Source organism: Columba livia, chromosome 15, assembly GCF_036013475.1.
Source record: "Columba livia isolate bColLiv1 breed racing homer chromosome 15, bColLiv1.pat.W.v2, whole genome shotgun sequence".
NCBI classification, from domain to species: Eukaryota; Metazoa; Chordata; class Aves; order Columbiformes; family Columbidae; genus Columba; species Columba livia.
The window spans coordinates 17,465,977-17,489,969 of NC_088616.1; the positions used below are offsets into that span (position 1 = coordinate 17,465,977).

Here is a 23,993-nt window from a genome sequence, read left to right on the forward strand (position 1 = left end):
CCTGCCCCTCGGGAACGTGACCAAGGCCCTGGGCTCCTACGCCTCCAAAAATCACTGGCCCTGTAACACTCTGGGGATGCCCAGAGTACTTCTGCACAGCGGTAAAGAAAGGAGACTAGGAGTTCTCCAAGGGTTTCGTGAAGGACGGAAGGGGCGCCACCCCGGCGCCCTGCTCCCGCCGAACGCGCGGGACGCGGCGGCTGCAGCCACCCTGACGTCCCGCCGCCCGCACACGTTCAGAGGACCACAAACCACTCCAAATCCTCCCTACTAAAATACCTCGTCATTTCAGAAATAGTAAAAGCTTTCTGGGTTTTTTTGGCAAATGGAATGTATTTCTTTTTTATTTCATTACAACTGGGAAAACTTATATTATTTTTTGATATAGCACAGAAGGCCCTGCAGTAACATTCAAAAAAGTAACCATATTTCTGTTTGGTTGATTCTGGTTTTTTATAACGAAATTATTACTTGCCTGAGAAAAAAAAAAAAAGTCAATTTTCTGACCTAATTTAACAAACAAAATGAACCGTAATGTTATACGGCTTGAAGCTTTTTAAAAAAGTCTGGAACGTAACCCTCTCCAAACAATCTTATCACCATCTGCAAGCTTCATTTCACTGACGGGCTGGTATTCCGACTCTGACGATATCTGTAAGTCATTTCAGAACAGATGTGCTGTCGTTCCAAATAAGCTGTTTTACCTTGAAGCTGTAAGGGCAGCTTTCCTCAACGCTCCCTTCAAAGCTCATTTGATAACTATTTGTACAAAAAACTAATTTGACTATGAAACAATGTTTTTTTCGCACATGAAGTTATTCAGAGAGCTTTCCCAGCTCTGTCGACCGAGAACCTTCCGTCCAACAAGCACCAGCAGGAGCAGCCGCACGCTCCCCTGCTCGGCACCTGCACCGCGTTATTCGCGCCTGGTGTAAACAGACCGGGCAGAAGAGTTTCTTTAAGAGCTGCACAAGTTACTGAAGAAGATGAGAGACACGGAGCACGTGAGACAAACTTCTGCGCAGAGCAGCAGATACTTCAACATGCTACAATGATCAATTTCAGTTCCCTTTTCCTGGATTTTTTTTAATTCTTAAGATGTTAAAGAACCAGCAGTCAAACAGACAGGAAAAGGAATTTGTCTGGAACAGCAACTCCAGCGTCTGGAATAAATGGTAAAAATAGGTCAGCCAAACCCCGCCAGCTCCTACGCTACCTCCTGTCCCGATGCACGTTTTCTCTCTGGGGACGGACAGGAGACGGCAGACAGCTGCACTCGACACCCCCACACCCCCTCATGGCTACAGAATAGCCACTATTCACTGCAAATACTGCACGCATTTAAGTCAGTGCAATGAAATCTGCTTCGAATTTCATCGCTTTTACAGTAACTTAATTACAAATTTTGCAGTGATGGCAGAGAATTCCTTTTCTGGGCCCAAGGCGGGCAGCGGTGACTCCCAGCGCAGCGAGCTCCGAGCGCGGCTTTACTCCCTCTGCAGGGATTCCTCAAGTGTTTCTGCAGACTCTACCGGCAGAGCCCTCCCCACAGCAGCCCGGCAAACCCCAACAGCACGGCGGGGAGCCCCCGTCTCCACACCCCAACAGCACGGCGGGGAGCCCCCGTCTCCCGGCCCGAACAGCACGGCGGGGGAGCCCCCGTCTCCACACCCCAACAGCACACATGCCCTTTCCACAGACAATTTAGATATGCAAATATAAGAGTATATTTGAAAACAAATTAAAAAACATTAGATGTATCTTGGAAGAAACAAAAATAGGAGGGCACCAAAATAAAGTACAGCCTCACTAACAGCCAAATATCAAAATATTTTTAGAATGATATTTGAGATATCAACAAAGAACACCTCTATCAGGTACAAAGAGTGTTTCTGCAAGGCGGCTCAGTCAATACCTGGCATATTTGATTGTTGATAAATAACCTCCATTATCAGAAAAGGTTTGCTTAAGTGAAGAAAGCACACACGACTGGCAAATGACTGGATGACTGCTTCCAACTGCACCTTCTGCTCAGCGTATTACAGGATACACAAATAACGCCTGTGAACTTGTATTATCAGAAAGGCTGCCTTAAGAAAACACGACTGTGTTTGCCACAGACCACATTACAAGCAGGAACGTGATTCCTGAAAAGTGGAACAAGAGATTCTCTACCTTCTTGGGGTCCATGTTGAATTTCTTCCTTCCCATGGCTATTTGCTTATTTCTTTGTGTAGTTTTGCTACAAATGGAGAAAAGAAACAACAAGCAGTTATCAGTTGCTCTTTCACAAAACAAACAACTTCTGGATAAGCTTCTTTTCATTTGTATTTTGGCTACTTCATATTTTCTATTACCTCACTTTTTATAAGGGGGAAATTATGTTACTATTTTCAGTTCTTTCAAGCGATTGCAGCTTCAGAGAACTCTATCATTATCAACTGGACAATCTGAAATACTGCATTCTATCCAACATATTCTCTGTCCAAAAAAGTTACCCACAAGAACAGGATAAGAGTCAGGCTTTACATAGTTTATAACAGACTGACTAAAGGTGATCCAATGTTTGTTTGGCATGATAAAGCTATTTTAGTTTGCTATTCCTGGTAGGCCTGTTCCAAGGCCTTACTAAATCATGTCCATATGTTAGCATTACTTACCTCTCTTCTACACTAGTCAGATTATCGATTTCTGTCATAACCTCAGCAATTTCAAATTTTAATCTCTGCCGAAAGAAGACAAGACAATACGTTAACCTACACTGAAACACTTTTGGAAATCATCTGTCATATATCAATACGATCAATTACGTTTCATTTTCTAATATTTGCTAGTCGCCTGAAGAAAACTGATACTTAGCCTGAAGATTTCACCACAACCGACCGCATGTTAAACGCGCGATGTGAACTCGCGTGTGCTCACGTCGGAGCGCCAGGACAAACCGGCACCGCCGGGGTAAGAGTTCCTGAGCGAGGGGCCGCTCTCGCTCCCGCCCCGCACGCGTTCCTGCCGCCCGGCGAGCTGGTGACACCCAAACGTGCGCATGTGCCTGTACTGCACCACATAAATACAGAAGTCACCGTTTTATAGAAGCACACAAATGATGCATCAATCCTATTCATTATTAGTAACATTTAGCTCACACCATTTATGTGCTTTTAAAACCATTACCTGGAATTCATAGCTAGGAATGCAGCTTACTATAACTCAGTCTACTGAAGCAGTCTTCTAAGGATCTTTACAGATAGATCAATTACCTCAATATCATCAATCAGTTCTTTTTTCCTGCGACGAATATTTAAAAGCTCTTCTCTCTCTTCCACGGACAGGTCATCAGGCACTGGAACAGAGCAAAACGTACAACCTTTTAACATTTGCAAACATACCTCATGATAGAAAACCGAATAAACCTGATTAAGTTCAGATGAAGCAACAGGACATTTCATTTTAGCTGGGATCATTTTAAGGAAAAAAAAAAACACAAACAACAAACCAAACAGTAACTATATTTTACAAAATCAGAATTCACCAAATGAATGGCTATGGACAGAATCTCTCTTTCCAAAGAAAGCTAGACAATCAAAGGAAACTTGTTATCATACAGTATGTGGTAAGATTTGGCTCTACAGCTTAATTGTCAAATTCAAGTCCAATATCATTCCCATTATTTCAGTAACGGACCAAAATTCTTCATGTAAATTAATTATGATTCAAAGGACTTGACTCTCTTTCAGGGAAAAAAGCCAGAACAGCTGAAGCTGTGTATCCAACGCCGACTGCAGACAGCGTCCTCATTTTAGAGCAGAGACGCGGCTAAGTAGAACACTCCCGACATCCTTAACATCAAATACTTTCCACCAGTAGGATACACAAATAAATATCAGTCAGAATCGTTTACCGCACTGTATCACAAACTCGTGGTTTTGCGTGACATCACCTAAGAGAGCTGAAGCGTTCCAGTCAGTGTTAGGCCCCTCCTTGGCTATGCTCAGACAAGCGCGGTGCCCGGCGCGTCGGGGCGGAGGGGACGCGGCCAGCGCGCGCTGGAAAACGGGCACGCTCATCGGCACAAACCTCCGCTGCTCCCGAGCCCTTAGATTTTCCCTGGCAAGGAACTTCTTTGGACAAAGATCACTGCCGCTCACTTGTACAGCGCTGGACACCAACCACAAGTATTCACCTCCTTTGCAACGACCCTCTAATAGCAGTTTTAATGCCACCCACCTTCTTGGAAATAGCTCCTTAATTACAGAACAGCTTTTCCTTCCAGCTCAGTGAAAGGGAACAACAAAAAATAATAAAGCTATTTAAATGGTTCTGTCCCAACAGCAACACACAATAAAGGCAGTCATTTGGGATGGCCCAAGCTGCTTCTTTATGTCACACACACGTGTAACAAATCGATCACAGGCAAAGGTTCGGCTCGACAGAGACGGTTAAAGACACGTGTGAAACACAGCGCCTGTTCACATCTTGATGATGAAATACATTGATTATTTTCGACACCCAGTGGTTAAGCTGCTTTCTTTTCACAATTCAAAACATAACAAAAAAATCCAAATGGTAGCAGACCTTGCTAGACATGAAGTAATTATGGCAGATGATCTCATTTAACTACTTCAGATACAAACCTGATTAAATTACTTCCAGTTTAGGAAATGACAGTCTTCTGTTGAACAAACACCAGACTTCAATACGTTTACCTGCTTTTTCCCTTCCTGTCATCAGAAACGCGCCCGCTCCGTGCACGCAAACACCAGTGAGATTCTTCTCACATCAAACCTTACAAATACACCTTTGTCCTTCATGCATACTGAGATCTTAAACCATCAAAATACAAGAGATTTTATGACTACACACACACTACATACACATACATACCACAAACATTCCAATTCGTTAGCTGAGCATTGACAATTTAAAAAATGAAGACTGTTACCCAACGTTGACTATTAAGATGGCAATCGGTGCATAATCCCCCTTAGCTAGGCAGTATGCTCAAGCACCCCAGAGCATTTCTGAGGTACTACCTCAGTAGATGAAGTTAGTTAAAATTTCGCAGCACCCATGTTAGCAAGAGTTCATTTCTTTTAACTTTTTGCCACAGCAGGCGTTTCGGTACCTCTCACTTTCACTGGCAACGGAAAACGCTAACCAGAACCCAACCAGCAAATAATCTTCAGTATTATAGGATTTCTCTATTATAGTCTTAAATATTAAAGTATTACATATTTAGAATTCCTAGATGGTGCCTGGTTTTTCCTTTGAGTTACAGAATCCCTGGTTTAGCTGCTGCCACCACCTCTCTCGGGTGTCAGGGAGCTGTACTGCAGTGCCGTTTCCCTTGCGTTACCGCGCACCGAGAGCTCCTGGGGCGGGTTTGCAGTATCTAGAACAAGTGAAATTACTGCCGGAATCAACGCGAAGTGTGGCAGGTTCCTGTGCTCCAGCAGCGCAAAGGAAAGGCATCGAGCACCTGGGGCCCCTTCCACAGCAGCCGAGGGCCGTCCGCGGTTCCTCCTTCCCTCTGACCACGGCGAGCGGAGACGCGGCCCTCGCGGCGTCATTAATGATGCTGTTGGACAACAGAGAAATAAACTAAAAGGAATGAGGCTGCCTTTTGCATTAGGAAATAACATCAAGTATCTGTCTGCCAGCTGCAAGACAAGAGAAGGCTGCTGGAAAAGAAGATTCTGCAATTGCAGAGCACTTAGAAGACAGCACTTAGAGAAAATTGCACATTAATGCAACATCTTTAAATAATGGTACTGACATCAGAGCCAAAAGTTTCCAGTATCTTTTGCTAAGAACAAAAGAACCAAGGTACAACTGAGCAGGGGTGCAGTACTGCTCAGCTTCAGAAACCAGTGGTAAGGTCACAGTATTTTACTTCCACTGACATTTATGAAGATGTAAGAAAAAGTCTTTGAGAGAGCAGGCAGCAGAGGAGGGAAAGTCATGTCCAGGCCGAGAGAGAACCGCGGCGGATCGGCTCGCAAACGAAGCCCCACCGGTTGGTGAAAGCCGGGAGCAAATCCCACAACAGGAGACACAAATCTAGTCTTTCCCAAGTCCATACCCTTGATACCACCGCCTTTTTCAATAGCAAAAATTAAATCCTTTACAGCTCTCCAATGGTATTTTATGAACCCAAACTCCTGTGTTGTTTTGGTGGTGGTTTATTGTGGGTTTGTCTGTTTCGGGGGGGGTTGGTGCTTCTGTATTTGATCAGCAGTCACCAGCCAGGCGCAAACCAGTCTCACTCTACCACCGCAGCCTCTCAGACCCACCGGTCGGGTCCGCCTCTCGGGAGGATGCAGGAAAGCAACCCACAGCCAGAAAAAACCACGTGCTACCTAAGACAGAGAGAACACGAATTCTGTATGTAACCCCACTCACGACGCAACACAATTCCCTGACGCTCATTGCTCAACTAACTTTTATTTCACAAAGATAAATACTTTCCTTCTCCCATGTCAGCCCCAAATTGGTGGTCTTAAGTGCTTCCATTCCAAGTAAAAAACAATTAGGAGGAATTTGATTTTGCTGCAATTGAAACATCTTGCAAGTGTAAAGAAGTTTACACAATGCAAGGCTTAAACCTAAACAAACCTCTCCTGCCCATGCCAGAATGGGCAGACATGCTTCTTCTGGCCTTGAAAGTAATACACATCCATCTCTGAGAACAAATCTGATTGTCTCGGGACATTTGCCTCAACGGATATTCTCAGGCTATTCTCTCTTCCTCTTCCCCTACACGCTCCCTGTTTTAAGACTGAATTGCAGGAACATTTCCCAGCTTTCGGACGAGTGTATAAACAAAGCTGTGACCACTTGTGGCTATTGAGAATTCCACACAAGTTTTCGTAGGAGGACTCCCTCCTGAATAGATTCATTTCACAATGCAAAACTAAACTATATCTGCGTAAAATTCAATCAGTAAAACTAGCTGGATTTGGTTGCTTCCTCACCTACCTTACTGCACCAATCTTTGCTATTTAGTCACTGCTGAACGTGCTCTAGCATCAGAGCACTGTACTTGCGTTAAGAGGGAAAAGAATCCCGCAGGCGATATCCTTTCACAGACAAGAACTACAGCCAGCGGCACGAGGAACCCAGGGCAGCCCACGGCCTGCGCGGTTGTTCTGAGTTTCCAGCCACGGGGACGCTGTGGCCAGAAAGCGCGTTAGCGGCCAAACCCAAGGGATCCCCAGCACCCGCCGTTCTCGTGGTTGGCAATGACACCTTCACAGGATGTTCTGAAAACGTTTTCCACTCCAGGGTAAGGTGACACTTCACTGGCAAGTTACAGTTAAGATACTGTCCTTTTGGGCTTCTAACAATGTGAGGGGAAACAAGCCTAACAATATCAATCCTATTACCGCATAAATATATGTTTTCGGGAATTTAGAGGAAACATTTTCCCTCTGACATGACCCACTAATTTGTGTTTTTTTCACTTCCATGACAAGGCAGGTTTAATTATACCAGCGACTCATATTCATCTTGGTTTCTGAAAGAACAGAAACATAAGAAATTGGAAGTATGAAATACATTTTCATTCTCTACAAAAGAAAAACAGAAGGGTAACTGCATGGCCAAGTGTGAAATCACTTATTTTAAAGCAAACACAGTATTTATTCTAATCCATGAGAATGACTTTAAATAAGGCAAGATCACGTTTTTGCCCTGGTAAGGAATAGCCATATATAATGTAATCAGTGTTACCATACGCAGCCAAGCAGAAAGTAGGCCGCTCCAAATTGTGCAATATCAGGGTTCAGCTAACACTGATTTGGAGAGAAAAAGAAAAATCTGATCCATGCATTTTACCGGCCCCCCAGCAAACACTTGGCCTGGGCTGCCGCGCACAGAAGTGCCGCCTCGCCACGCTGCCTGCAAACACGCCTCTGTCTGTGAGGTACAAACCACAGCAACTGCACCTCTTGAACCTGACGGCAGAGTCTGCAGCAACGGCCGCAGCACGTGTGTCTTTGCAAACCGTGCGTGCAGACAACAGGAGCAACAGCGGCTGCGCAGCGGAGCAGCACAAAGGCCCCACAGCTCCCACACGAGCCGCCAACCCCTGCTGCGAGCTCTTCGCCGCCCTTCGTGTGGCACTGAAGCACGAAGGCACCTTACCGCCGCGTTCAGACCTCGACCGTGCCTCACAGACATACCCACAGGAAGAATGGGAGAGACACCGACCTTGCTTTTGAGTTCCTAATCACGCCATTGACACAGATATTTGCCATCTGAAAGCAGTGTGCGTCTGAGTTAATGGGTACGTCCTTTTTACTGTCCACACCCTGTTATTTTTATGAACAGGCAGTACCGAAGGCCACAATTACATTATATTTACCTCCTTTACATCTTCTATTCAATAGTGTATCTTATTTCATTATTTTTATGTATTTCCATTAGGGAACCAGGTGTTTTGCAACAACAAAGTAAAAGAGCATCACTTGAGGAGAAAGAAGGAAGAACCATGCAGGGACCAGGTCTGAGCAAGAGTTCACAGGCCAGCCCCCCACGTTCCCGCATCGCTTGGCGCCCCTGGACAGACCGTCCCGCCTGCAGCCTGTCTGTCTGGGTTTGGCCTGTGCGGGTCCAGCAGCGCAGGCGGCTTCCCTGAGGGACCACGGGACAGGAGCAGCAGAACGCCCGGCCGGCAGGGAGGTGCGCGACAGCAGCCCCTGACAGCGGGCAGCCCAAAGCAGCTCGGCCCAGCCCCGCACCCCTCGCAGGCTGTGCTCTCGAAATCCCGAAAGTAGTTCAACCTGATATTAAAAATAGATGAGTGCGGATTTCCTTTTAGGAGCGTTTTTCTTTTGAAGTCTCTCTGCTCTTGCTTCTAGATCAGAAGATGCTTCTAGGCCAACTTGTATTTCTAAAATATGTAAATACAAATTACTGAATATGAAAAGAAAGCTGAGTTTAACTCAACATTCTAAGTCTCTTACCCAAATATATTAATACTTGCATTAATAACAAAGTGTTAAAATATGTATGGCCATGCATATTTAAGAAGTCTAGAAAAAACGTATGCTGAAGTGGAAATGAGAAAGGGAGACACTGGCCACACTGCAGTGGTATGTGCTTTGGGGAGGGTGACGAACAGATTAGCACAGACACAGGAAATACTACCCAAGATAACACGGGCCTTCATCAGCGTCAGCTGCCAACCCCTGCTCAAAGAATCTGGTGAATCACCATCCTGACCACAGCGTTTGCCGTTCCCTGCCACTCCCGCCATCACCTCAGCCTGCCGCCCTCCGCCCACGGGGAAACCAGCAACGCTGAAGCGACCGGGGACAGACGGTAACGCTTCGCAGTGCCCAGCACCGTCAGCAAAACGCAGAGCCTCGCACCGCCTTGCTGCTTCAGGAACAGCGGCGCCTTTATACTGCCTTAAGTCTTTTTTACTTGGCTTTCAGCTTCCTCAGCTTTTTAATAAAACGGCTGCATCTGATTTCTTTCCCCATATCAAATAATAGGGAGGGGTGATCAGAATCAGCTTTGTGTAGTAGCACCACCAGTATGAATACAGATTTTACCCTTCCAAAAAATAAGAGACCTCAAGCCTTTTCTTTGCACTGGATCAGACCGACAAAACACTGACAAAGAGAATCAAATTAACTCCCTCTCCCTGTCCCCCCAGTATCCATGGCGCAAGGTAGGGTCTCACAGATAAATAATTCTAGAATAATTCAACAGTGATTTCTTCCCTATGGAGGACTCACACGTGCAAAACTGGAGAAACAAATAGGCAGGTCCCTTAGTGCTACAGCTGAAATAAAATTTTCTCCAATGTCTGCATTTGGAAGCCTTTGCTTACAGTATATTACAGTAAACATTAATACAAAATTTAGCCTTTACAGAGTAAAAGTCTGAAAATTATGAATTTCTTTTGTTCACTTTCATAGCAAGATCAAGGCCACAAGAAATTTTAGCACCCCAGAGTGAGAGAATTATCCAGCAATGACACCAGGAGAGATGACAGGCAAGAGCTGACAGCAAATACTGGATCCACTTGCAATGCAGAACTGCAGCCACTTTCTACGGGGGAGCCTTGGGAGGGAAATCAGGGTTCCCCTCCGCGTCACCTAGGAGGTGGATGGAACAGCTCGGCACGCCAAGTATGCCCAGCATCGCTAAGTGACACATTAGAGATACCGCGTATTTAACCGAAACCCTCCATTCATTCCAGTGCAAAGGAAAGGGGACCAAATAAACACTGGATTTTGCTTGCCTGCAGCAGGAAGAGAAAATTCTGAAATTAAAAAGTATGAATGTTTTCCAAGAGCAAGATCTTCTAAGCTGCAGAACAGAAGCAGCATGTAGCTTTTAACTGGGCAAAATCATAAATGCCCCAAAAGTGTCATGTATTACCACACAGAATTACACAAAGAACGGGGCTGGATGGCCCCGTGACCCACTTCTACGAGAGCGCGGTTCACTTCGGATCGAGCCGTGCGTACAGGCGGTGCTGACGGGACCTGAAGGACGCTTCAGCTTTCAACAGCGGCAAGATGGCAACCTTCAGATCAGCAAGCTCTAACAGATTTCCACTAAGTCTTCAGCAAGCTGACTTGATGGTATATAATATGAAGACATTATCTAGTTCAAATCCAGATCAGAAAACTGGCAATGAATATCCACCTTTGTAAATTATACTACATTCCCTTCTCACGCACAATAGGAAATGGTTAGTGCTGAACTACATCCAGCCCATCAGTCGCCATCCAAGTCTCTCTCCTCCAGTCCTGGCTGCTGATGGGAAACAGGACGGAGCAGTGGAAGCCCACACAGGCCGGGAAGCCAGACTGCTTGAACTGCTGCTGCCACTGAGCAGGACTTGGCTCCGTGTTCACTTCAGAGGCTTTGAGAGGATCCCCAGCAACTCCGCCGAGCGGAGAACAAACCTCTCCTGTCGAGTCCTCTTCCTTGTCAACCAGGACAGGACTCTCTCCAGCAGTCTCAAGGAGTACGAGTGGATGAAAGGGTAAGCAGGCAACCCCGTCTCCCGCCGGCACACAACTCCCAGTAGTCCCTGGGAACGACTGGACTAACCGCAGATGTCCTGCTGCCAATCCACAGAGCTTGCAGCTCCAGATTCAAGCATCTCAGACCAAGGACGGGACAGCTCTTTCTGAAAGCAGAGACCATTTCATCATCTCTTGGGCGAGGAAGATGCAAACAAGAACATGCTGTTCCCTTCCTCTTTTGAAATGTTATGAGAAGGAAAAAACAATAAAATTACAGCAATGTGTTTCAGCTTTGCCCTTACAAAACGGCCGTGTTCCCACAGCACCCCCAGCTACTGGGATGAGGAAACGGTTGGCTGGCGTGCACCTACATTTTTTCCTAGGATAGACCCTGGAAAAAAAGACTCGAGAAGTGAAGACACCAGAGTAGCAGCAGACACTCCTGTCAGACCCACTCTGGGCACGGCACGGAAACCTGGCAGGAATGCCACCCAGCAGCTGCGGGGCGTCCTGCAGCCGCGCGCCAGCAGCACCTCGAACCCTTCAGGCACAGCTCACCAGACCTACCGCGTTCCCAGCACAACACGGGGCTCCGACAGCCCTTCCGTCACAAGTTTCCAGTAACATCTACTCTTGCCAACAAGGGAGCTGCTTGCTGCACTTCACTCATTAGTGGAGAGCATTAGCCAGTTCCTTACGATTGCTGGCTGTTTCTAAAGCACACAAATCCAATTTTCAGAAAAAGCAAGGCAAAGTTCATCTTTCCCCTTCCCCCATCTCTGCCTGACACAGCTCTGGAATTAGATTTCAGAAGCAGTATTTATTGCAGAGGCTTCCTATTTATTCAGTTTCCAAGATCAGCTGCACACTGAAGGAGGTGGTGCCGCTGCTGGATTTGAAATACATCCTCATTCCCCAAAGAATGCCCCAAGATGCAGCCAGAGCGCCACTCAGGACTGCTCGCCTAGCAAACAACTGCTCAAGCAGCGTGCACCTTCCCCCAGAACACCACGCGCTCCCGGCGCACAAGGTCGCGCGCAGCGCCGTGCCCGGCGCTGAGAAAGCTTTTGAAGTCCCTGCAGTCTCCGCCGAAAAAAGCAACCCCAGTACCTGCTGAGGAAACCGCTGAGCTGCAGCTCTCGGAGAGACACTGGCTATAGGTAACACAGGATGTTGCTTCTTGGCCATCTCAGGCTTGAATTGCTGCAGCTTGTTGCTATTACATCAAGAGGCCCATTGGCCACATGCCCTGTAGCTGAGAGGGCAACAAGAGAGGTCACAAACTCATTCACACATTTGTTAGTGAAGGAATAGTAAGGCTTAGTTTAAGACTTTAAAGTCTCTTCAGATTCCTCAGAAAACAGCTTATTTAGCTTTTGTGAGTTGTTGGCTGTCATCACACCATGAAACAATTAGCTCGACAGGTCACTAATCCAGATATAAAAGAGCTTTTTATCTGCTCCACTGATAAGAGGTTTGCTGGACGCCGCAGCTCCCGTAGGTCAAGCCCCTGGTCCCCCATTCTCTGCTTGGCAGCTCACACCAACCTGGCTCACCCCACTGCCAAGAGAGAGCACATTCGACATATGCTTCAATCTTTTTAAGTACAGACATAAGTTCTATGTTAAAAAAAGAAAGATCTTTCATACTCCAAGCAGATCTTCTGGCATTCTGATCAAAAACTCATTCGAATAAATACATTCTTCCTATTTAAAGTTTCCCTAACAGTTTCAGCCAGATCTGCTAAAATATTACATTGCCCTAAGCTGTTTTTTCTGCCTGTACTGGCAAAACGACTGCATTCCTTCCAGAGACCACTGAAAAATAATCTGAACACATAATCTTTTGTACTTCATTTTCAAATAATTTAATCATTTTTTTCCTCAGCTAAGTACTTAACAAGAAAAAAAATCACATCCTTACAACTTCAAAGATCTAAGCAATTTAGTTTTATTACTCTCAAAGTCTCTGACTTACAACATATAAAATTCAGCATTTTTCCTGAAAATGAATAGAGATTTTAAAACTTCAAGCAACTACCTGGCATTCAACCCTCCACCTCTTTAACTCCACCAGCTCCTGCTGCTCCTACCAATAAACGTTCTTTCTCAGACTCCCACTCCACCCTGCCATGCTCAAATGGGAAACACTTTCGTTGACTGGGAAACAACTGAGTGGGACCAAACGCTTTAGTTCTGCTACCCGCAACATGGCACCAAAGGTAACAATCAAATATATCACTTCCTAAATGAGTAAAACTTAGTTTTACTACTTTATTTATTTTTCTACCTGCAGATACCATAGACAAGGTGGTCAGACGTGCCTCCTGCTGAGCACATTCCAAAGAGCGAGCCGGTGTCCTGGTCAGAGCAGCGCTCCACCTGGCACACGCTGTCGCTACACACAGGCAAACCGCAACGCTGGAAAAACTGGCTCACCTCAACACACCTGCAACCATCCGACACTTGCCTCGGGGCAACCAGAAACATCACGCTGTAACTTCCGCTCAGCGGTTCGAAGCAACAGTGTGTGCAACCCTGCCGACACAGTTCACACAGCAAGACGGGAGAACACCTGTCAATGCAGTTTAGAGGTTCTTCTGTAACTCACACACAGAGCACCTGGAGAATACCATCCGCAGATCAACTCTTCATTGTTTGAAGTATCTATTGACCACTGGGAAAAGTGGTTGGTATTAGAAGTGGTGGCACTAACACGCAAAGATTTTGTCAGCAACCACCATCTAATCCTGACAGCAAACACCTAGACAGGCACAAGCCTACAGTCCCCTTCACAGTCATACAAAAACTAGTTCTAAAAGACTCTTCAATACGGCACCTGTCCTACCGTCCCGTCAGTGTCATAACAAATCGCGCCCTCGAGCTTCGTTGAAGCATTTGCACCTCGAGCAGCACCGCGCGCCCCGCAGCACGCGGAAGCGGCAGATGTTCAGCCAGCACCACTAAGTGTCCAGAAGCCAGCTCTGAAATACTTTGTTTTGATCCTTTCAAGAAAAAAGGTCACCAAAAATCAACTGTTACACAAGTTTTTAAATCAGGCTGTTGGATTCCATTAGTATTGCAAGTATTTTACCATGAAGGTTTACAACTGCTAAGACAAATGGAAGCATCTAATTTTTTCCTTTTCCTGAATTCTTCCACAGTTGTACCTTAAAAAACATCTCACCATACACATACTCAAAGCATAGTTAATTACAAACTAACGGTCAATGGAACTCTAGCTATCCTGCCTCAGCCTAGCTAAGAACTTAAGAAAATAAAGTCTTACCATTAATTTTCCATTTTAAATGCCAGACCAGTTGCTAGTGAAATCTAAAAATATTTTCCACTGATTTAATGACGATGTACATGTTTTCACTAAATACTGCACCATGCAACATTGCATGGCACACTTTATGTGCTTCTACTAAATAGATCACATAGTTTCCATAAGAATTAGTAGCAATGGAAAATGACAACTTCTGCAGACCCTCAGGACATAATGAGGACATTGTCCAGGAGCGCCTGCCACCCCGACTCCACTCCCGCCAGTCTCCAGAGGAAGCCATGGGGCAGAAGCTGATGAACTTCCAGCTGCACGGGGGTGGGAAGGAAAGGAAGCAGACCGATTAGTTGAATAGATTTATTGTATGCACATATAGCATGTTATAGTAGATAGGGGTTTTAACAGATTTTTTGAGTCGTTTGACTGTTCGCAATTCAAATACAGGAAAACGCTATCAGGCTAACATGTGTTTGTTCAGCAGGAAACTCTTTCTTCAAAATGTAAAATGAGAGAGCAAAAAGCCAAAACTTCACTAGACCTGCCATACTATTATTTCTCATATGTGGGAAGGACCTTTGGATGTTCTCCCGTCGCATTAAAAGAATCGCCTCTTACGTCCACGCGAGCTCCAGAGAAAAACCCAACGCAGCAGCCGCTGAAACGCAGCGCTCGCTGTCTCAAAGACGTACACCATTATTATCATAACACTTCCTTCAGTTTAGCTGGCAGGTTTTATTCTCCAGCCTTAAATATTTTCTGAATTTTCCTTATATCACGAATGCAGCCAAAGCATCTTAAAGCAAATCTGCAAACAAAGTTTATTCTGGTTGCTGTATTTTAATGGTCTTTGACATTGGCAAAGTCTACATGGAACCAATTACACAGTGTAAATCGACCTGCACCTCAGTAAGGCAGCTAAGCTGAAAGAGATTCTTCTGGGCTCCTCACAACTGAAATCAAGAACACAACCCCTAAAAACTGGGGGGGAAGGACTTTGACCACCATTCTTGCAAAACAAAGCTAAAATGAAGTAATACAGCTTATTTAATCACAGCAATGTTACCAAAAAAAGCAGCAAATTATTTGCCTTGTATTAATTTATAACACTGTATAATAAAATAAAAAGACTACTACAAGAGTGTTCGGGAGAGGAAACAATCAGACCAAAGCCCAAACATAGGTACACAATATAAATCACCCAATGCAGTAACAGAGCAAAATAAGTGTCGTAATTTGCTTAATTAAACAGAAGAAGAAGAAATTCATGCCAATTTAAAACACAACTGATTTGTTTGCAGGTTTACAGAACACACTGACAGTGAACTCATGAGCCACCATGCAAGCAGCACCAAGCGGCACCCCAGCGCAGCAACCCGCTGCCTCCAGAGCTCCCTCTGCCCGCAGCGCCCACCGCATCTTACACTGCTGCATGCAGCACCTCGCTACGTGACGCTCTAGACGCTTCTTTTGTTGTGACTGTCCTGTGCCAGCAGTGCTTTGCTTTCAAAGCACGCTGGTTTGTCGACCCCTCGCTTCCACCTCCTACAAGCTCAGGAAGGGGCTGTTTGTTCCAGCACCGAGGGGCGAAGCGCCGGGCTGCCCCACGGTACCCGGCTGACCACAAACCCTCCTCCTTTCTCCTTCCACCCCTCCAACAGAAGAATTAATATCAGCAGCCAGTTGAGGCACACGGAAAGGAACGCACTCATACTGGCCAGGATTATGCTTGAGACAGTAGTTATGTTTTAGAATTCCTTTCACTGTCACTAGCAATGGAATAACTCAGAGTATTTCAAAAGCTAGCTCTTCCAGCCTGTCAGGGCTTATAACTTGTACACAATTGGTAATAAATTTATTAAACTACAATAATTACAAATTGATTGAGTAACAACATTCAAAATTAAAGACTCAGAGTAACAGCAAAACAATTCTGAAATTCATATAGCCGTTTGATGGACCCTATCTGTAAATGAAGTTTAGAAGGAAGATTTAGAAAGGAAGGAGATACCTCAAGGACAGCGCATCTCTAAACTGTCATCACTGGTCTCAAGTAATGGAGAAACAGGATGACTGGCTACATTATAAAGAAATAGACAAATACGACCTTTTTAAGAAGGAAAAAAAAAAATTCAAACTGTTTTAAAAGAAAAAGAGATGCATTGTTTTGACCATCAAGTAGTGTCACCATTCCCCACCCGCTGCACTGCTCACTTGTTCTGTTTAATCTCAATCCCAGACACAATCTAGAGTTGGAGGCACTCTATATACCAAAGGTAAATCAAACTCTACGGGAAAATATTAGGCTTTCCCCCTTCTTATATACTTAGGTTCTATAAAACAAAGGCTAGTGAAACACAGCATAAGTGAGATTAGTAAAATCAAAACTGTTCGATACACTCCACGTTGTAGCTTTCCATACTGAACCGATACTTCAAAGAGTACAGAATTTTGTGTTAGCTAAAACCTTGTACCATGCAGGAGAAGCTGGCTTCTTCCTCCCCAAGTAACGTAAAAGAACAGCCACCTTCCCATTCCGATCGCCTGACTTCATTTCTGCTTAGAAAATAAAGCAAGAACTCCTAGATTACTTAAAGTCTACAGAAAAATCTGAAGGCGTTTAAGTATTTCAGGATGGGATTTGTGGCAGAGTTCTGAAATGGATACTCCTAGTTCCTGTTGCTTTTACTGGAATATTTTTATAGAGTCACTTTTTTCCCACCCTGCCCTTTTCCTTTACTGAATTTCCACACAATAACTGAGATTCGACCATCACCGGACATCTGAACAACAATAAAAGTTACAGCTGGATCCTGTATTAGTCCCAGCTGCACAGGATCTTTGGCTGCTTCCAGAAAACAAGACCGCCAATAGGAAAACAGCAGGAGAACTTCTTTTTGCAGCTTACCTTTGAATAAATTGTTTTCCCATATGCTACTACAGCAAACTATTTTACTACTCAGCGCAAACTGAAGCTATTCTTCCTATTTTTCACTCCTTAAAAATAAAGAAAAGCTGCTTCAAAAACCTTCACTACAAAACGCCAGAAGATAATCATCTCCACATGGCCTTTCAAGTCTAACACAGCACAGTGGATCTGTCTGCCAAGCCCACCACCCACCGGCTCCACCGACTTCAGAGCAGTATTTGTACTTAATTGGGATCACCAGTTTCGCTCAACCGTTCCCCTTCATAACACACGTTACTTGTTCCGGTTTACAACACAGGCAGAAGACGCTCAAGGAAAATAAGTTTTCAGCAAAATCAGAACAATAACAATATATATTCTTTTTATTTTGTGTATCAGTGAATTCACAGCTGAAAGACTTAAACTAGTCTTCTTCTTATGTTTGCTCTTACAAAAAACCACCTAATCTTTTAAAACGCTGATGTGATACTATGTCATCTATTGGTACGAGACCAAGACCAACCACCGCAGCCTTTCCAGCTTACATTGCACAGAGAGAGCAAAGAGAGTTCCATGTATTTCTATTAAAAACCGCACACGACGCCAGCACAGGGGGTAGGGAAGCTTCCTCTCAGATACTGAAAAAAAGAAAGTTGCTGCACTTAATGCACAAAAATCCACTTCCTATAGCCAAAAAAATTCAACCCATGTGCTCTGTTTTCTGCCCCAAGCAGAGCAGCCGCAGCAACCACCCGCCAGGGCCGAGGGGCGGGCCCCGCGCAGCGCAGGGAAGGCTGCCCGCACGCCCAGCCTGAGATCCACGCAGCGATCACAACACCCACACGAAGCACACACTAGTCACACACCCGACACCTCCCCGTCCCCCCTCCCGCGCCTGCGAACGACACTGCGGTCGCTCCTCCGGACTTCGGCTCGCCGCGGCTCCGAGTTCCAGCTTCAGGTGGGAAACAGTTTCTATACGAACCGCGATTCAGGAACAGAGCACCAATGACAAGACATGGTAGGAAAACAAGCACAGATATTCTCCTTGTCCCCAGATGAATGCTGGATGCTGCCTAAAAATGTTGCAAGTACATGATATGATAATTTTAATAAAGGTTGGTACAGTAGGTCAAAACTGACTAGCAGAAGAGAAAGTTAAATAATAATAAAGCTACATAAATGTTTTAAAAGTTACTTTGAGACTATAAAAACATACTTCCATAACACGGACTACTCATTTAGGTATTTACATGACAGATACCACACGCAAAAAGAGTTTTCCTGAATTAGTATATACTGGGGTTCCCAAGTGCAAGACTAAACCAAGCAATACTTCAGCCTGACGGAGCCTCTTGAAGGTAGGCTCCTGAAACACTAAGTGCTTTGTGAGAGTGTCAAGCAGAACACTTCCAGTGAAAAGAAAGAGAAAATAAGACTTAAAAGAAAAAAAAAAAAGAGAGAACCCCAAAACAATACACAGACACAAATTCACCTACCCCACGCAATGAAGTGCACAGACCTGCTGCAACGGACCGTCGCGCTGCACAGTTTGCACACAGCAGCTCCGTGTGGGCAGCTGGGAACAGCTGAGCACTGTCTGTGCACAAGAAACGGGTCAGGTCCATCTGCCTTCTCCAGAAGGACCCGGAGTGGTCTTACACAGGACCAAGCGCCTGCCCTGCACACGCTGGGAGCCCACGGTCAGAAAATGCATTTAACTTGCAGGGTTCTTCCCATGACCGGAGCTGCTCCGTAACAGAGCCACCATCTCTTTCTACAGCCCCTTGGCTTCACCTCAGCTTCCTCGGAAAACTCTCCTCCACCTCTCCTGGCTGCCCAGTTATGAGACACAGACACAGAACCAGGCCGCACTTGTACCGGTTCACAAACTGCACCCGCCGGCGGCCGGAGCACGCAGCCCGGCGGGAAACGCCCGCGCGCTCGGCGGGCAGGCGGGCGGTCCAGCCGCGCAGAGAGAGGAAGAAAGACAACCAACTTAGCTGGAATCTGACTACTGAATATAAGAAACACTGCTTCAAGCAACAATAATTCTTTATTTTATAATATGCAATGCAATTACAAATGTCCCTTCTGACAATTCCCCCTCTCTTAAGTATTAAGGCAACAGGATCTGATTATGTCAGAATCTGACCCTACAGTCAACACAGCTTATGAGCTAAACAAGGATCTTATTAAGAAACATGATCTCTAGAGTGCATTAGAGCAAAAATGTAACAGCAAAGAAAGACTCTTGAATACTTGGAATTAAACAAGAAAACCACCTGAATGGCATTTGGCATTTGAATCAGATAGTAAAACAAAGAAAGCACACATGTCCATGCTAGAAGCTACAGTAACTATTAATGAGGGGGTTGACTCACTAGATGATCACGTCTCACAGCTCCTCTCAGAAAACAGTACGAGGCAGTTCCCCCACTTCACGTGGATTTCTTCAGCCTTTTGTGTGTGTGAGAACGAGACCCAGCGCAGGAGAGACGGGACACGTCTTTTCCTACCCATCAACTCTTCTCCAAAAGCAAGCCCAGCACAGCACTCAATTTCAATCTAATTTGACTGAGGAGCAAATATTCCTACAAGCTGTATGAGAACCGGTAGCTGGGTAGACAACCTACTAAAATTACTTCCCACAGTTACCATTCAGCTTCTTCCACACACACCCTGACAGACAGCGGACTGGCATTCCATCATTTGCACACAGTGCTTTTGTTTTGTTAAGAAACTCAAGGTATTTCACCTAAAAATCAACAACAGTTTCTCCTGTTGTATTAAGGACCCACCTCTGCAAAGAACAGCAGCAGCTCCTGAAAATCCAGCTGAGCCCGTGGACACGACAGCGACAGCCAGAGCTGCGTCAGATTCAGCTCTCACAACTGAACCCATCTGTGATTCTTGTTAGGGAATTTTCTTATGGAATTCAGCAAAAATACGACTTAATAGTCTTGCAGTAAAATTTATCCTTGCCGGTACAATTCCCATGGGGTTGCTAAATAACAGCATCACTTTCACAGTCCTCCCATACACCTGGCATAAGGTAGCTATTTCTTTTTATAAGAAACAGAATATCTGAAAATGAGGCTAATTAGTAACAGCATGCCAAGAAGCCCAACCTGCTGAGAAAAACAGATCAAAGATCTTCAGTACTCCATATCCGAGACGAGGTTCTGATTCAGGTTTTACCAGCTTCCAGCATGAAACATTTCCTGTTACCTCCACGAGATGCTATGGAATTTGTCAAGTACTTTCTGCCTAGGAAACACTGGATACTGTCTGTGTTTGCCTTTCAACACGTCCACTTTCATCGGAAAACCTACCCACTTGCGCCTATGAATGCGCAGGTATCAAAACTTGAACGAAATTGCGGAAGTAGCTGTGCATGTCTTCATTTTCCTTAAATAATACCTTATATTACCAAATAATGGGTTTAAAAAACCTCAAAAAGTAATGAAATAAATGTGACACAGATGTTCACCAAAAAAAAAAGAACAAGAATGTTTTTACTTCATAGCAACCACATAGGTCAAGCCATTTCCTCCTCAGGCAAGTCTCCGAGGACCACAAAACACATGGTTTTCTAGTGGATTCTGCGTGTCTATCCCACCAAGAGGAAACACTGCTGTCCAAAAAATTTGCAATACTAAGTTTTCCCATGAAATCGTTGGAGTTAAAAGAAGGAAGTCATACGCAATTAAAAACAATTTGTTAGATGCTAAAGTTATACAAATGGCATAATTAAATACACTTTTACCACTATCTGTTCACACAATTTTTCCTTTGCTTCTGTAAATCTTACAGTAAAATACCACGTGTTCTTCGCTTCCACGGGATTCCTGCCTCACAGTTCTAGAGACTGGCAGGTTTTTCTAATAGTCCTGCTGCTGAGTACTGATTTGTATCCTCTGTGAATGGAGCACACGGTCACTGTGTCTAAACTCTTCACTAAAACAGTGTAACCCTTCCGTACGCACGTAAGTACCCACAGGCTACCGGGAGACGAAGTGAGGCAGACAGCGTCAACTTTCCCTCTGCTTCAAAAAAAGAGGAAAAGAATCCTATGGATGCACTCAGTCATCACACAACACTGCCCTCAGGCCGGCTCGCCCCGTGCTGCAGTCTGCAGAAAACGTCACATGCGACCCCACAACCTGGCTAAATCTGTTTGCACATTCAAACAGGAAAATCAACATTGCAGAAGATAACATTGCAAAAGTGTTCTAACACTTCGGCATTGCCATCTTACTGCCACTTTTGTTACAACTTTCCTATAGACGACTTTTTAAGAAATAATAAATTATAACATCGAACCATTTACTTGTCAATAACCACTTGAGATGCCAGCGTGCATCCACAGATATCAAGAAAAGGCAGAGGGTGGAAAAAAAACATTAAGACTTCTGTTTTAAACTCATTAAGACAGAAATTACGCAATCTTAAGATGTCAAACAAGCCAACATTTTAGCTAGGACAGATGGTACTGGATCCAGAGCACACAGTATATGTTGTGAGTCATCAGCTTAAATATGATAGTTCAATTTTCATTTGCAAATTTCATTATCCAGAAACAAGATGTAGCGAGGAAAAGCGCATTAAACCAAGCACAGGGTCCTGCAAATCTTCACAAAAAGCTGGAAGCACAAAGATCATCTTCCAAATGACAAAGCGATTAACAAGATAGGAGGGGAATGAGGAAAGAACAGTCAAAAAGGCCAAAACCCAGCAAGATTTCAAAAAGGAAAGTACAGTAAACAGTCCTAGAGGCAGCTGGCAGGACCAAGAGGAGGAAGGGAATGTGCCGAGTACAAGGGGTCAGGACAAGCCCGGGAAGGACCCAGGATGGACCTGGAGGAGAAACCTCAGACACTGACTGCAAACAGGTCACCCAGCGACTTCCAACACGAAAAGGAGGTGGGCAGCAGTTCAGAAACCAAACGGGGCTGAAGCTGGGGTGTAAAAAGGAACGGACTAAAGCACGTTTGCATTGGGAGGGAAAGGAAGCAAGCAAAAGGTAGCAGCAGATAAGATGGAGCCACAGTATATCTGAAACAGTTTAAAGCTTTTTAAACCTTTCTGTTGTGCTAGGAAAGAAGAGACTTATAGCACAAAAGATGGCAAGCAGAAGAAACTGGAGGAAAGCAAAAACATATTTCATTTTCACTTGACAAAGTGATCAAAATCCTAGAAAGAAAGAAGGGGAGGCAATAAATACTATGAGATTAAGAAATTCAATGTGAACTGCAGAGTCTAACGGTGTGTTGCCTCAAAATCTGCAGCCCCTCAACTGGTAAAAGCTCTTAAAGCTCCAGTGATGTTAAAAGCACGCAACAGCCATCCAGACACAGCAGCTCCCGGGACGCCCCCTCTCACCGTGCGGGTACCACGACCCCAGCCGCTGTTCCGCAGGAGAGCCCAGCGCCCTGCCCCGCAGCAGCGCTGCGCACCGGCGCCCTGCTCCCCGCTCCACGGCTTGCTCAGTGCGCAGCACACGCACCCAGCAGCGTTACATAACTATACATCAAGCTTGGCAAACAACGACCTCTGGAAATTTTGTTAGCAAAAACGAAATGTTTTCTTCCGAGTCATAGCTAAAAATATCGAACATTTGGCTAAGAAAAAACTTAAAGTGTTACCGCAGTTAACAAGCCCATTTTCTGATGCCACCAGAAATAAGTTCATAATTACAACGTAATTAGCAATATTTTACCACAGTATTTTTCATTAGAGTGATAAGATTAAATGTGTTTGAGGCTAAATATTAAGGTACTACTGAGCTGACAGGTAATCTGTACAAATGTGAGATTAGTTTAGCATGAAGAAATATTTATTTAGTAAAAAGAGACTTAGCCAGAAGCTCTGCTGGCTGATAAACGTCGTGTTTATGTAACGCCTTTAATGTTCTGTCTCTGCATCTATTTTTCTCTCCCTAGAACCAGTCTGGGAGGTCAGTCTAACACTCAGGTGCCTCTATATATTCTTGGCACTTCCCTAGAGCGCTATTTAAAACTACAAGCCGTCCTCTAAACAACTTTCGGGACAACTTTTTAACACTACTGGTACAAGTTATACACTTCGATGAGCAGGCAGTGAAACATATTTAATGTTCTTCTGTGTTAAAATACATTTATCATTTTCTGAGGGTTTTTTATTTTAAACAAAACATGGAACATCAGCCTTAAATGCAGAACAAATGTCTATAACCACAACAAGGCCACATAGACTCTTCTATTATATCTTTAACGTCTACCTTTGAAAGATAGTACAATGAGAAAAGAACAGAAAAGATCAGGCTGCTCTTATACATATTTAATCAATTTTAAGACACTTTTTCTACAAAAAATCTGTGGGTTTTGTCACATTTAATAGCTTTTACCTATAAAAGGATAACTGCTTTGCCCTGCAGAAGAACAGAAGTCATCTCGCTAAATCTGGCGTGGCAGCAAATCCACTCTTCCGAGTCCTCTGCCAGACGACCTGCTCTCTCAGCCTAGCTCCCTGCGCACGGCCGTCTACATAACAGAGGCAGCGTGTCACCTGGCACCGCTGCTGGCAAGTACGGCCAACAACTAACAGAGCCTGGCTACTGTATTGCCTTCTCACCCTTCCAAAACCTTCAAAGTCCAGAAACAAAGCACAGAGTCTGGGGAACAGCAGGGAAACCTCGCTGGTATAATTAGTGCTATAATTTGGTCTATTTGTCAAGCAGAAACAGGATTTTAACTTTTTGGTATGTCCGTTTAGAGCCCTTCATAAAGGTAGCTTAGAACATACATACAAAAGTTGATAAGCACAGAATCACA

The 23,993-nt window shown here is 44.7% G+C and overlaps 1 protein-coding gene across 9 annotated transcripts in view; it reads right to left on the bottom strand.

Annotated features, from left to right (window-relative positions):
- CYTH3 (cytohesin 3) overlaps positions 1–23,993 on the bottom strand; it is a 47,704-nt gene that overhangs the window by 20,200 nt on the left and 3,511 nt on the right. For 2 of the 9 annotated variants that reach the window (XR_010466484.1, XM_065031639.1), the window contains exons 1-5: positions 19,980–20,097; positions 3,258–3,340; positions 2,923–3,054; positions 2,661–2,725; positions 2,176–2,242 (exon numbers count right to left, since the gene is read on the bottom strand). Coding sequence is in view for 8 of the 9 variants with exons in the window: in XM_065031639.1 (XP_064887711.1) it covers positions 2,176–2,242; positions 2,661–2,725; positions 2,923–3,054; positions 3,258–3,340; positions 19,980–20,082 (450 nt within the window). In the remaining variant the exon portion in view is untranslated. Of the gene's footprint in view, positions 1–2,175; positions 2,243–2,660; positions 2,726–2,922; positions 3,055–3,257; positions 3,341–10,439; positions 10,459–12,098; positions 12,173–19,979; positions 20,098–22,563; positions 22,693–23,993 lie in introns of those variants that run through there. The other 7 variants (XM_065031646.1, XM_065031647.1, XM_065031641.1 and 4 more) reach the window with 7 other exon arrangements.